General features: G+C 36.8%; 1 protein-coding gene across 2 annotated transcripts; it reads left to right on the top strand.

Annotated features, from left to right (window-relative positions):
* The first annotated feature begins 2,952 nt into the window (after positions 1–2,952).
* On the top strand, positions 2,953–13,852 carry LOC145776963 (methanethiol oxidase-like). 2 transcript variants are annotated; one of them, XM_082588214.1, is made up of 12 exons: positions 2,953–3,077; positions 4,979–5,090; positions 5,935–6,007; positions 8,091–8,276; positions 8,870–8,990; positions 9,270–9,452; positions 10,099–10,154; positions 10,614–10,739; positions 11,386–11,464; positions 11,645–11,808; positions 12,199–12,368; positions 12,812–13,852. In XM_082588214.1, the coding sequence occupies exons 1-12, from the start codon at positions 3,074–3,076 to the stop codon at positions 12,972–12,974; spliced, it is 1,437 nt and encodes a 478-aa protein (XP_082444340.1). In that variant the 5' UTR covers positions 2,953–3,073; the 3' UTR covers positions 12,975–13,852. The 2 variants fall into 2 exon arrangements, with proteins under 2 accessions (XP_082444340.1, XP_082444342.1); XM_082588216.1 differs by having other exon boundaries at positions 2,959–3,077; positions 4,988–5,090.
* The last annotated feature ends 1,520 nt before the right edge of the window (positions 13,853–15,372 follow it).

Below are 15,372 nucleotides of genomic sequence, written 5' to 3'. Positions count from 1 at the left end.
GCCATCAAACTTAAATTATACTAAACAAAAAAATACGCACTAAAACCTTTTTTGCCAGAAATTAACATGTCCACCGTCCAGTCAAAGATACATTTCTTTTAACTTGCAATAAACGAATAATAAAGCTCTCACGCGGCAGTAATAGCAACATGTCATTTCACTTAAAAACCTGTGCACACTTTCTTAATTTTTTTTTTAATTTTAACAATTTGATTTTATAAATTGGAAAATTTCTTTGGGTCGAAAATAATTGATTGTTATTTGCGATTATTTCTGGTTTCTGCTGGATAATACACTCGCGAGCATTTTTGTCGTATCCAGACTAATATCCCGTTGGTGAAGATTAAGAGGATGGAAAGCAAAGAAACTTATGTAATTCAATATAAACAAGACCATGCAGACTAGCCAAAAAAGACTTAAAACACAACAAGATACTAAAACAAAAAAAAAATTTTAATACCCTATGCTACTGAGTTTTTACTGTCTCTCCCATATTGTATGCAAGGATTGAGGTAAACAATAAACATCTTCCTTATATATGGATGTTATGTGACTGTTCGTCGTGCCGACATTTCGATTGAATGTATCACTGGTAGTACAGCCTTTCTAACTACAACTTTGAGGTTAGATTTTGTAAAAAACAAAAGAAAATTCTCAAGTGAAGATAATAGTAGTGATAGCATACCTGCAGGCTATACGAATACTGTAAGCATACCAACGTAAAACCTTCATTAAGTTTCAGTTGTTTGGTTTTAGTTTATCATCCAAGTTGTGATAAAAGCAACTTTTAAACTAGTTGATTAAGAAAAGGACCTATTCCCCAAATAAATGAGTTTATGTAAAAGAACCATTCTCATCTGCGATGGGTTGTGTCAAATATGCATCCTTTATGCATGACGAATATTATTTCATGCGGAGAAAGTAAAAAATGCATTGCGTTGGAGTAAGATACGTCACTTTAATTTACAATTGAAGTACTGTAGATGATTTTTTTCGGGCAGAAATAAAATATTTTTGTGATGATGTGAATCAGACAAAAGTGTCCATCTTAAGCAGACTGAAAGCGAGCAAGTTGAACAAGGAACGATTCTACTCCTTCAAAGGAAGTTTTGGGTAAAATTATATGACGATTATAAAGCTTTAGATCTACCAACCATCAGCACTGTACAATCAATTCATATTCATTTTACTGTAGACAGAACAGACCAACAGAAAAACCGTCTGGTGGGCTTGCATAATATAATAGAACTGTTTGCAATAAATGTGTTTTGAAAATACGACGTGTTTCGTGGTGATGCGAACTTGCTTGACTGATTTCTATTCATCATTGGTCATATCAACTTCAGTCTGTTTAAATCAAGCACGGCAAGGTTGAAGTGTTTCAGTCCAGTAAGTAATCCGATGGCTTTCACGCACTGCTTCAACAAAGTAATGCGAGCAAAGCAACTTTTGCAAAAGCCCTGAAAGCAAAGAACGTGACTGAAATTAGTGAACTATTTTCGCTCAAAGTCATTTTAAAGTGACTTTCTGTTGAAAACTCTACCGCTGCCTTGTTATTGTTTGTCAATGACGGGTGTATCACCAGGCAGTACATTATCTAAAAAAAATCATCATTTGCAAAAGGGAAAATAATGAACGCTAGCGAGAAAGGTCGGTCACTAAACATTAACATATTCGTCGTCTTCAGCCAACGCGGTTCAGCATACTTTTGTTAAATGATATGTTGAAAGGAAGTGACGTTTGCGTAAATAAGCTAGTTTTGTGGAAGTTTTTAGTGGTTAGAACAAGATGAGTTTGTTGTAATGGAGGCTTTTTCTTTATTTGTTATTTATTTCATTATGTCAAGCCTTGTAAAGGCGTGACAGAAATTTGGCGCTGCCTATGGTCTGCGCAATACGGCAGTGGTCACTCTAAAAATAAAGAGTTGATTTGTAGTATATTACAGAACTTGAATATGGCAAGGAAAGGGTTTTTCATAGCTCGACGCTGCAGTTCTTTTCGTCTGGCTCTCTTTAGGAGCTTGTTCGTAAAAGTAAACTTACATAGGCTATGATGGATGAGGTAAGTTATTCATAGATAGGAAAAAAAGAAACTAAATTTTAGCTGACCAACGTAAAGTACTTTCAGTCAAGAACCCAATTCGCAGTAGCTCCTTTAAAGGTTCTTTTTCGAGCCTTTTTTGTTTACAGTGTACTGTCGACATTTTTGCATTTGAAGTAGGCTAAGGAAAATTTTTAATTTTTAATTTGTTTAATTAAGCAGCTTTTGTCGCAGTTCAACGCAATTCAACTTTTGTCGCAATTCAACGCAACCTTTGTCGGCTGCGTTGCCGAGTGGTGAGAACGTCTGCGCGACGTTCGAAAGGACGTGGGTTCGACACCGCTCCAGAGCACGCGGCTGTGTCTCGGCGAAAGACACTTAAAGGCAAGCCAAAATAATAGGAGCAGCTGACTCAAAAGACTATATGTCACTTCGCTGCTTCCTATCGTCTGTTGTATCGCAGTGTACTGTATGTTATCACAATGGGCGCAAATAAAAAAAATAAAAATAAATAAAAAATAAAAGCATGATTATTAACTTATGTTTAACAAAAGAAGAGCAAGGGTGGTCATTCAATATCCAATGACTCGACACAATAAAACGTGACACCAGGCTAAACACGGCTGGGTTGAAATGGGTTGCAAGGAGCCGTTTTAAAACGAATTAGCCTACTCGGATGTGCAATGGAACCCGATTGGGGTAACAGGCTATGACCGAGGTTGTGAGCTTTTGTTAAATGTTTGTAGCCTACGCGTCTCAGGTAGGCTACAAACCAACGTTACAACTTAACAGCTCACGAAATATGTTGCTGGAAGTGATTATAGTTAACCGTGCTTAATATGTGCACGTTATTGTGTTAAACCTAGTTTAAAAGCACGTTTTTGCGTTTTCACAAAAACATTTATTTCCTGCAGGCTGCAAAAGTGGTGTTTTGCTTTTTTGTTATAGTTTTAGAACAGCTGTTGAGATCTTGTATCAAGGACATCAAGCAGGACCACATTAATTTTAAATATTCTATCAGCACCGTCTCAGAATGGGTGAGTAGCTAACTGCAGGCTATTTATTTTTAAATTACTTTGATTAGTTTTACATTTCATTCCGTGCTGATTACCAAAATGGTAAAAAATTTAAACGTTGTAAACACATATTTTAACGTTTCATGAAGATTGATTTACGTGTTTGCGTAATACACCTCTATGAGGCATTTAGATTTGTTTACGTTTAAAATTCAATCTTTTTGATAAGCTTGTAGTTAAGCATTTTATTTAAGAAGGAAAAACTTGTTTTGAAACCCCTTTGAACTCAAATTCTGTTGACGTAGAAAGCGCATAGCTGCAGTTATTGCAGACAGTCTGCAATGCAATGTGTTGACATTTCATAGGCCTATACCAGTGTTTCCCAAACTTTTTTAATAGCGCCCCCTTATGGACAACGAACAGAGTACCAAAAGTCCCTTCTGCAAAAAAAGAAGTAAAACAAAAGTTATTTTCCATTCATCACAACTTAAAAGTCCAACTCTAATGAGATGGATGAGGCTGTTGCAATGTCAACATCATCTTGATATCAGATTTCATTTTTGAAATCGTTTGGTATCGAAGTGAAAAAGCTTGGAATCAGACAAAAATCTGGCGAAATGTGATGTTTTTTTAAATGAATTGGTAGGAAAACAGAAAGTTTTGTAAGCAGATAAAAGTTTAGTGTAATTCTACTGTTCATGACAGGACATGTTGTTGGTATGTGTGTAACTGCTCCGATTTACTCTCAGCGCGCCCCAATCGCCCAGTTTATAGCCACCGCCCCCTTCATGGTTGCAAAAGTTCCCAGGCGGGCGCTGGCGCCCACTTTGGGAACCAGTGGCTTACACCAAACGTTTTCTATTTTATTTCGTATTAAAATGTAGGCTACATTCCATTGAATGCAAAAACATATTTTACTCAATGTAATACACCTGCTCTATATTTACAGCAGTAAGACCTATCAAAAACTTGTAAGTTGAATTAATCACTCTGTTAGAACACATCAGAAGATATTGAATCATCCAAAATTTAACCTAATAAATTCTTATTTTAATTCTAAGTTGAGGATTGATCTCTAAATTTTGCATAACGTTGTAGACTGCAACATTATTAAGTGTAGCCCAGGTAACAAGTTTCGTCTTTTTTACAGTATTGTAAAAAATGACAAGTCTTGCTTGCTGGAGAGTAACGCGATCGAGTAGGCTGTTCGTTTTAAATCACAGAGAAGTCAAATGAGAATTATTATCCTCGGACCGAGAAAATTTCATTGAAAGCTTCATTCGTGTACTTTCGCTTGCTTGTAAACGTTTTGAATCCAGTACAAGATCTGGTGTTAACTTGTTGTTGAAGTGTTTTGTCAAGTTTTATCGCATCCACTACAGGTAGGCCTACCATTGGGTGCATACCTGTGCTTGAAGTGTATTGCCGGCACAAGCCTTCCATCGTTGTTTAATCTTACCATTTCTACGTTTGCTTAACTGTGTGTTTCTAAGAACAAAAGGAAGTTACTGTTTTCTGTTACACCTCTCTCCTTTAATATTTCGAAACAAAAATGAAGAGCCGAAATTGTAGATAGGCCTATATAGTAAACTCATTTTCAGCAAATGTTTCAAAAACTAACCTGTCTTCACCTTCAGTGCTATTAAAATATAACTGAAATTTCTTCTAAAAGAAAATCACTTGTCGGATGCATATAGCCGAGTCGTGAGAGCTCTGATATGGCACTCGAAAGGGCGCTGGTTCGGCACCGCTCAAAAGCGTGAACAGTGTCTTTGACAGGACACTTAAAGGCATGCCTGAAGGTGGACACAAAGGTTGGCTTCCTTGTCTTCCTGTTCACTTAATCAAAATATTCAACCACCGGGCAAAAAGCCTGGATGCGACAAAACTTACCTGTTTATGCTTACGTATTGACCTCGCAGCCTCCACAGAACAAGCCTGCTGCAAAACCGCCACTGGACCGGGATACGCATCTCCTCGTGACGCAATGAAAGCACCAAAAGAAAAGTTGCTGTATATTCCCTGTATATACAGGTTTGTGTTTGTTTAATTTGTGTTGCATCAGTTGGGTTTTTTATGTTACATTAGGCTTATTAGTGCTAATAACATGTTTCCTAAGCTGACTGTCTCATTGAGTAGGCTTTGTCTATGCCTTTACCTACGTATTGACGCTTCAAAAATGGGTCGCATTAATTCAGGTTTCACATAAGGTGAAAGGAAAGTAGTTTTTACTTCGTAGCATTTTCTTGTTTTGAAAAACTTAAAAAATTTGTTAAAGCACAAAATTGACAAATTTCTTCATGAAAGCAATTAAAAAACATGAGTTGACGAAAGCAGGTCCTTAGCTTGCCTATAATGAATTGCATTGCCAGCCATTTATATTTCGTACTGAATTCAGAAACAAGTGAATGTATTTTGGTCTGTTGGCAGCAAGACAAAATAATCAAAATTGATTTTCTTGGAAGTTTTTGCTTACTACAAATCCATAATGTATCTTTTTTAAGCAAAATGCTGAAAAAATTTGCACCATTCTTAATCTTACGATTTCGTCTTGGCAATCAGGTTAAACCAAATCGGGAACTCGAATCTTTTCTGTGTTGTTTTTGCAGATGTTGAGTCAACGTAAACAAAGCCTGTTCTGCTGACTGAAATTCTTGCGAAAACTTGCATTAAAAACAAAACTATTTTCTCTTAAAATATCACATTATCATAATATTACAGTTACAGCAAGATGGCGAATGTTAAATTTCCGAATTTTTTCTAAACTTCCAAACTCGGCTTAATGTTTTGCTCTATAAGTTTAAAAATGTAGTTTCTTGAAAAAAGTGTTATCAAGTTGAGTTTACACTCATTCTTAAGCTAAGCTTGTTTTAACCAGAAATACACCTACCAAAGAGCCTGATTACCTTGCCACGGTGGATATGGATGAAAATTCTCCAACATTCTGCAAGGTCAGGTTGTGCTGTTCAGCTAACAACCAGCAACGTTTTGATTTTACAGGGGGGGCGGTATGATTACCTCGGATTAAGGGGGGAGTTTTGATTATTGGGGGGGCATTCTGGTTTAACCCATCTACCGCCCAGCGAAACGATTTCGTCAAAGAGCTCGTATCTTCATGGTAGCATTTCCTGCCTCATACCTGGTGGAAAAAGGATTCAGCTGTGTGGTTCTGCTACATACCAAACAGCGAAACCAACTTGACATATCCATGAGAGGTGATCTTCGAATGTTTCTTACTGGCTTTACACCGGATGTGAAGAAACTGGCACTTTCTCACCAAGCCCAAGGTTCACACTGACTACCAGTAGGCGGTAGGCCTATAGCCTACTGTTTTCATGCTCGCAAATATATATTTGCTTTTCAGCAAATATAATTACTAGTCTCTAAAACCCTTACAGCCTGTTTCACCCTAAAAGGGGGATCATAAGAAGGTCCTTATTCTAATTTAGAAATATAATTCTATTTGAATAAAAGACCTTTTAATGATTCTCCCTTTAGGGTAAAACAGGCTGTAAGGGTTTTAGAGACTGGTAGGCCTAACTGGCCTATATTTGATGTAATTCGATCTGCTTGGTATTTTGCTTGACTTTGAGCACTTTTTGTAGTATTAATAGTATTTATTGTTTTATATTCGCTTTTCGTAATTAATCGTTTTTTTTTGGGGGGGGGGCGGTAAAATTTTGCCAGTTCATAAAGGGGACGTTAGGCCAAAAAAGGTTGAGAAACACTGGAATAAAGTAACGTCAATTTAGTAACATGTTAATATTGAATGCAATTATTTTAAAAAATACGCTTTTTCAAAATGTTTTGTTTTGAAGGAAAATTTCTGTTCTCAGCTTCGTTTGGGTTCGTTTCATGAGAATAACAAATGCGAGCATGTTAGAACTCAGGAAGTGTCTTTACTTTCAAGATACGTGACATTAGGTTATCTTGTACCAATAGCATAGATAGATGAACGACTATTTAAGTTTTTAAATATTCCATTTGTTTCCAAACGAAACAAAATTTCGCATTTCTGAAGAGAACATTTTTGTTTTTATTCTTTTTATGTTTTTGTTTTGACTTTAATCTCAAAATAAAATATTTCTTTGTATTAAATCATATATCTACCTTTTGTAAGCTACTGTAGAATACTGTAAGTAAAAACTCTTGCAGATATCAAATTTACCCGTTAATTTGCTAGACCTTTGTTGGCACATTTCTTTTTCTATTTTTAAAAGGAAGCGTGCATGAACATGACCGGTAACACCTGGGCTGAACGTTTTCTAAGAATTTGTAAGTCAGCAAAATATTTTTTTTTTTTTGACATTTATTCAAGGTTTGCAGACGCCATTTTTTTCAAGAGGACCAACTTTTTTTCTTTCTGATTCACTTAAAATCGGTAATGCCGCATTGCACTGCAGTCTCGCGTATTACCACACCCTATAAGGCTGTGCAAACGTATTGACATGTGGAAGCAAATGACAGCCAATCTTCCGATCGGAGACGGAACGGGATGATGATGATGATAACGTTGTACCAAGCTAATGGCAATTTATGGAAGTCATGATTAAATATCCGAGGAATATTTTAGCATGATGTACATTGTGCATCGTTGCTGTTTGTCAGAGCTAGGATTCATCAAAAATATGGCATGGCTTTTACTCATCGCAGCGCTGTGTTAATTAAGAAGCTATTACTTGTTTTTAGTTCAAGTAAACCTATCTTTCGATGCTTTACCTAGATCCTAGATAAAGTAGAAATTAAGTTAGGACATGTAACGTAATCACGAACAAGCTTAAAGAAAAGCGTTAAATAACCAGGGCTGTGGAGTCGGACGAAAAATATACATTTCCGACTCTTCGGTTTATAACTGACCGGTTCCGATTCTGGACACGTCAAAATCCTTCCGGCTTCCACTTTGTGATTCCGACTCCACGGCCCTGTAAAAAATGATAATGTCCTTGAAGCATCAAACTCGCTGTAGGCTCATAGTTTAGGTGTTTTTTAGTTCTTGCTTGCGTTGCAAGTTGAAAACACCTTTTCATTTTCCAGGTGATCCATAGGCTGGAAGTACCAAACCTCAACGACGAGTTGCATCACACCGGCTGGAATGCTTGCAGCAGCTGCTTCCACGATCCTACTAAGAAGAGACGGTTGTTTATAATGCCTGGTCTTATATCTTCAAGGCTTTACGCTGTGGATGTTGATACACAGCCAAAGGAACCTAAAATTGAAAAGGTGATAAAATAGGGGATCCGTTCCACTAGTTCATTTATTGGTCATCGAAAAAAGAGTGAATGGTTTGACTTGTGCTATAATACAAGATCTGTGTTATGTTTTGTATGTATCTATGAAAGTTAGATTTCAGCTCAACTTCACGTAGGCTACAGTCGGTGAGTTCCTCTGCAAAATCTTTTCTCTGAAAGCTGATAAATAATGTCCTTACAAGCTTGTTTTTCGGCGGGTTATAGATTAGATTGCTTTTAGCTTGTTGAATGGTTGTTTTTATGTTAATACAATGAATGATACGTTGTTCATATTCACACTGAGTGGGCTATCTACAATTCCCTTGCAATGCAACTCAGTTACTGTTTAAACAGTTTATTATACAGTAATTTGTTTTAATATCGTCTTTTGCTCTTGAATATTGTACTGGATTTAATAGTCAATACTTCCATACTTTTGTGTAAAAGAGTTTTTAAAAACCTACTTTTACATCGTAATTTCGTCAAGGAAAGTAGGAGTAGTGAGATTTTGTAATCGAGGCAATTACAAAATTAATGCAAAATTACACTGACGACTGGTGTCTAATCAACTTGCTTGTTTTAAAGATAGTTGAACCTGTTGATGTGTATTACAACACGAACCTTTCGACTCCGCACACTGTTCATTGCGCCCCTGGAGGAAAGATAATGATCAGCACACTCGGTGATCCAGCAGGAAATGCCAAAGGTTAATGGATTAGTTTTTTGCTACAACTAAACATACATTATAATTCATACACTAGGGTTAGGCGATAGGCAATTAGTTATTCAGTCGAAAAAAATGTTTCATCTCTTTTCTTAATACCGCATTGTTGTAGGACTAGCCATACAAATACGCATGGCACGGCCTTTTCCTGAACTATTTATCTCAACACATATCGAGTCTAATTACAATGCCTTGTGGTTAAAACTCTAGTTTGCACGTTAGCCTACCTATCGTAATCAACTTTGCCGTTTTATCTTTCAGGTGGATTTATTCTACTGGATTCAGAAACATTCGAATTAGAAGGAAATTGGGAAGCCCCAGGTCACAATCCAAAGTTTGGGTACGACTTTTGGTACCAGCCCAGGCACAATGTTATGATCAGCAGTGAATGGGGGGCACCTAAGAAGTTGATTAATGGTTTTAATCCAGCAGACGTGGCAGAAGGTAATGTTACTTTATTATCGCTTGCAGTTTGTTGAATTTATGATCCACCCAGACAATTATTTCATCTGGTCCTGATCTAGTTAAGATCTAATCAGAACCGTACCCGATCTGGTAAAGATCTGGACCAGATAAAGTGGTTGTCTGAGTAGATATGGCACAAGCGGTGTTTAAAATTGACGTCAAGCTTGTCACTTGTTTTCTTCAACCTGCTGCTGCGGTTCAATGCGTAAAAAGGACTTTTGAGTTGTTGTTTTACTGTTTTGTAATGTAAAATATTCTGAAATTGTAGCTAACAACTTTAATTCTACATTTTCTGTTGCTTTGTATTCTTTCATACAACGTTTTATTCGGTGTATATTTTCGATCTTTTTACCCTATGGTAGGCCTGCAGTTGGTTACCTAAACCCACTAAATTTAGTGTTAAAACGTATTATACTTAGCGGCTAGCGCCTAGCGGGTCTTTGTCAGCCTGCGCTGAAATTTTTTGTAAATACAGCGCTGCTAAAAAGTCAGCCACAAATGTCTTTCGACGAACACTTGGATGACCGGTATTGGCTACTGTAGTTGGAAAAGTTTTCGGTTTATGAAATTCATACCATTGACAATCACGCAAAGTAGAATTTAAATTTCTCTCCACGGTTGATAGGTTATTATGGACAATCGTTACACGTCTGGGACTGGACCAAGCACGAAGTCATTCAGGTAAGGCGTGATTAATCAAGGATGAACATCTTTTGTTGGAATAAGGTTCTTACAAAACCAACAGCCGTCGCATGACACTTGTGACCTCATTCTTCTGCTGCCAATTCTTCTGAACGAATAGAGCTACCCGTATATCTTAGCTAGAGCTACAAAAATCCTTCATGTTTTGCTATATGGCTTGACCTTAAAACGACAAATGCTTTAAATATAGTTGAATGTTAAAGGAACCGTGATTTGCAAGTTGAAAATGTGAGGTTACACTTCTGAGAATCGATTGTGCTTGCCCGGTTTAAATCTCACACCCGTTGGCCGTTGGCATAGTTTTAAATCGGCTATAGTTGTCACACTTGAGTGATCACGATTGACATCACAGAATAGGATGCATTTGATAACTAACTGCAGCCTACTTTTAAAATATTATTGGCTCACAACATGTTGCTATTCTTGATATATTTCTAGTCAATCGATCTTGGCTCGGATGGGCTGATTCCACTTGAGCTTCGGTTCTTGCACGAACCCTCGGCATCAGAGGGTTTTGTTGGATGTGCGTTGAGCAGTACAGTATTCAGGTTTTACAAAACTGAAGTGAGTAGGCTATTTGCAGCTTTACTGCGTTGTTTCCGCAAGCGTACGAACAGCCTCATTTGAGGATTTACTTTCAAAATAAATTGAAAGCCTATTTTTGCTCAGCATTTTTCAGCCTATCATGTTTATTAGCTTAGAATCGTATTTTTTTTGCCCTTTGGTAGGCTACGTTTCTAAAAATGAAGTCTTAACCATTCAACTATTTACTGTACACACGATGGTACAAAAGAAGATAGATCACTTCCTAATGCCAATATATGCTGCTTTAATTTTTACAATGAGCTTAATATTTTTTACACAGTAGGCTACAATGTGCTACTGCATCATGGAGTTGGTCCATGTTCATCAAGTGAAGAACAGTAGTTGTAGGCCTATTATCTGTTTTTGTTTTGTTTTTTGCTGTTATTTTTTGGGTTTTGTGGCCGTGCTAATTGCAGACATATAGCCTACTACATGATTTTCTATTCAGGCACGTTTTAAACCTTTCAAGGTTTTGCCACCTTTTTCCGTTCATTAACGTGCTGATAGGTCTATATCAATTTTTGTAAGTATCTTTTTCGTCCAGGACGCGTTAATGACGAAACATAAATTGATCTTGATTGTGTTTTCCTTGAAAACATTTTTGCATTTATTTTAATATTTACAGAAAAACGATTGGGCTGCTGAGAAAGTCATTTCAATTCCACCCAAAAAAGTTGAAGGTTGGGCATTGCCAAATATGCCAGGTAACGCTCATCAAACATGTCCAAAGTTAAGATTGATTTAGTGAAGGCCTACGATTGGATTAGATAACTAAACTACTGTAGGCTATAACAATTTTTACAAGCTTTGTTTTTACTATTCCACACCAATACAGAGTATGAAAAATATCTAAACTGCTTCACGCTCTTTGTTGTCACTTTTAGGCTTGATAACGGATATTATTCTTTCAATGGATGATAAGTTTGTCTACTTCTCCAACTGGTTGCATGGAGACATACGTCAGTATGACATCACTGACACGCGTAATCCGAAACTGGTTGGTCAGATATTCATTGGAGGGAGCATTTGTGAAGGAAATGGAGTGAAAGTGAATGCTTTGTTTCGATATATATAGTAAAAGTTTAACTTGATAATTTTCTAACTGAACCTGTGCACACATTTACAATTTGATATCTTTAAACACACTTTGGTGAGCATGTTCAAGTGAAAAACTTGAAACTTGTGGCATGCGAAGACGGTAAAGAACAGTTTAATTGGTTCCAGAAGTTTGAACGCATTTAGGCTACTGGGGAAAAATTGTGTGAATTAAAGTATTGGCTGACAAGCACCTAAAAAATGCACGAAAAACTGAGTTGACAACACACAAAATTCTCCCTTGGCAATTCTAGATATTGAGAATGAAATGTTCGTCGATAACATTAAAATTATAAGAGAGGGTGCAGGTTGCAAGAAGTATCCTTACTCTTGTTTTGTTCAGGTGATCGAAGACCAGGAACTGAAAACTCAGCCATCAAACCTTTATGTTGGAGGAAAGAAAATTGAAGGTGGACCTCAGATGTTGCAATTGAGTTTGGATGGAAAAAGATTATACGTCACTACCTCCCTGTACAGCGGATGGGACAAGCAGTTTTATCCACAACTGTTGAAGTAAAGAAATGTTGATATGATATAATTAGAACGTTTCAATGTAGTTGTAGATACAGTCTACCAAAGATGTCCTAAAATTTAATGTAGAAGCGACATGGCGGCAGTGGGAACTGTTGAGGAAGAGACAGGGACGAAGCAAAAACACTTGAAATGCTCAGAACCAACTGCTTCTACTGTAAATCCTTGATCATGAAGTCAATAAATTGCATCAGCAATATCATATCAAATGTGTTCTGGCTACTTTTGCGCCTCTACTTTTTGTGTACAACTGTATGCCTTTTATTTAAACTAAACTTTTTTTATTTTTCATGCTAAAATTAAATAAAGATGCAAACAGATGAGTTGTCGAAACGTTGCCTGATTACGTGCTTAGTTTCCACAGAATTCCAACAATTTTATTCCCATGGATCTAATGTCCAAACTTGTTTTCATATCTTTTTCAGTGCGGGATCGTTCTTACTTCGCATTGATGTTGATACTGATAAAGGTGGTCTCACTCTCAATGAGAAAGTCTTCGTGGACTTTGGAATCGAGCCAAAAGGTCCTGCTCTTGCTCATGAGATTAGGTATCCGGGAGGAGATTGCACATCGGATATCTGGATGTAAGAAGAAGATCTTGGAGTTATTGAAGACAATGCTAGCACTTTTGACTTTACAAAATTTATGCGTCACTTCATACATGTATAAATATACTAAAAACCAATCATCAAATAAGTATTTTTCTGCATTGTAAATGTTTTTATTAGTATGTAGGCTAATCTTAAAAAATAATATTTGTGCTTATTATGTTCTGAATTTGAGAATTAATTGTCATAATACATAAATAAATCGTAAGCTGAAAAACGATTTTAATTTTTTAGATATCGGCAAAACACTGCAGCCATTGCGAAACATTTGATATTTATCTTGACACGTTTAAATTATGTTTATTATTGATACTATGCATAGCTAAAACATTTCGAGCAGACAATTTTTTTTAGGTCAGAGCCAAACACAGAATATCTAGTGTATCTATATGAGCTATAAGCAACAGCATGTTTATCTTTATATACTGTAAATTTCGTACGGTCATATAGAAAAACAACTCAATTTTAACAAAAGAACATCAATAAACAGATTAAACAGTAAAAAAGCACAACATGCCTGCATAGAAAACATAAGTGAATCAGATTAGTTTGAAACTTGAAATTTGCTTTTGACAGCACCTTTTCTATAACGAGACAAAGTGGTTATTTCGTTATTCACGAATTAACTTCTGTCTGATCTCAATGGGAGAGATATCGAGAAGTTCTTCTTTCACCTAGCGTCAACGCATACTTTTTAATGTCTTTTTTTCGCTACAACACGCCAATACCTTCCAGCGCTGCAGTTGAAAGAATGTTTTCAATGGGCAAAGACACATTGAAACCAAAACGCAGCAAAATGTCAGATGAACACTTTCAGATGCTTGTGTTTCTTCGTGAAAATTCAAAATAAAACTTGTTTGTTTCGAGTGGTTTATACCGTGTGAATGTTTGGCACCTAACAAACAAATTAGTTTACGCTAGTGTATGCGCTGACGCCGCCAACTTTTTTTACAAGTTGCGTTGACGCATACGGCGTATGGTTTTTCGAACGTTTGCGTTTACGCTGACGGCGTCAATATTTTTTGTATACGCGTACATCACTGCTAGCTTGTGCTCACGAGGCACTGGGATGCGCCAAAGCGAGGTGTTGAATTTTTGCGCACTGGATGGCGACAGTGTGTGATTACTCTGTCCCAAAGTGGATGACGATAATAATTTAGTTCAAAGCCTGTTTATTGCGTAGCCTACGTTACCCCAGCAGATTCACGATGTTCCCGGGCTACACTGGAAGGCTACTAAAACATCCAGTCTTTGGCTGCATCATCCAAGATGCGCAGATCTTCCACTGTCGTTGATGATGTGGTCGATGGCCAGTGAACGAATTTTAACAATGCGTGAAACTCACAACGGAATTCGTTGCTTTGCTGAGGTTTAGTGGTGTCGTCCAGGTCATGAGAATGCCTCGCAAAATTGAAGAACAGAAAATGACTTTATAGTAAATCCCACAGAGCACTGCATTGCATGCACTGCAATTCTCTAGTTTGAATTCGTGTTTTGATTTCACCAGCTCAAAAAAATGAAAAAACATTGGTTACCAATTTTGATTGCAGGCTACCGTGTAAGTGCACAGAACATTTAAAGACAACAATTACTTCAAAGCCTAAAGGTACCTATTTTGGCCTCATTATTATGCAAAAAGTGGCGTAGTCTACTGTAAGCCACCGTCCTTGCAGATAGCTGCAATAGTAAGATGTGTATATCATACATTAGGACTTAGGTACGTACTACAGTATATAGAGTACACTGTTTTTCTGCATGAAATAATCACAAACAGCAGCGACTGGTGCCGGATGCAGGTAACAAATGATTTAATCACACTAGAGAATCGGCTAGTGTCTTATTGTGTGCTTTTCCGTATAATTGACAATAGAATGTAATGAATATTATTGCAGACTGAAGAAATATTGTTTTTCTTTAGTTGATAAACATAACTGAATATGTGGTAATAGTCTACCTCAGACATTTTTGTTACTAGCCTACTTTGGTTTAGTTAACGCAAGCCAAGACAAACAGCCCTTCATAAGTTTAAGCCTAGCACCAGATTTGTGATAAAAACTGAAATGTTAGCACAAAAGTAAGACATTTTGTGATTGGACGAGCTATTGCATTTGAAGAGCTTGACTTTTTGTCTAAATTGCAGTTGAAGGATGAAGATGTTTTCCTGTAAGTTCAGGCGTCTGCTCTATCAGGCGGGCAATAAAAGTACTTTCCAGCTGAATGGTAGATATCATTTGAAATTGATCTGGTATAGCGTGATAAGTAGGGCGATTTTTTTGTAACCTATAAAATTGACAGAAGTGACTTTATTTTTGCGAAAAAATAAATTTATTCAACGAAAGCAAGAAAGCTAAAGAAAAAGCTGCAATTCAACATAAAAC

This window comes from Aplidium turbinatum, chromosome 9 (genome assembly GCF_918807975.1).
Source record: "Aplidium turbinatum chromosome 9, kaAplTurb1.1, whole genome shotgun sequence".
NCBI lineage: Eukaryota > Metazoa > Chordata > Ascidiacea > Aplousobranchia > Polyclinidae > Aplidium > Aplidium turbinatum.
This window is presented reverse-complemented; position numbering and strand designations above follow the sequence as displayed.

Coding starts and splice junctions, on each gene's coding strand:
- LOC145776963 (XM_082588214.1), top strand. Junction 8,991..9,269: donor TCCAGCAGGAAATGCCAAAG/GTTAATGGATTA, acceptor TTTATCTTTCAG/GTGGATTTATTCTACTGGAT. Junction 10,740..11,385: donor TCAGGTTTTACAAAACTGAA/GTGAGTAGGCTA, acceptor TAATATTTACAG/AAAAACGATTGGGCTGCTGA.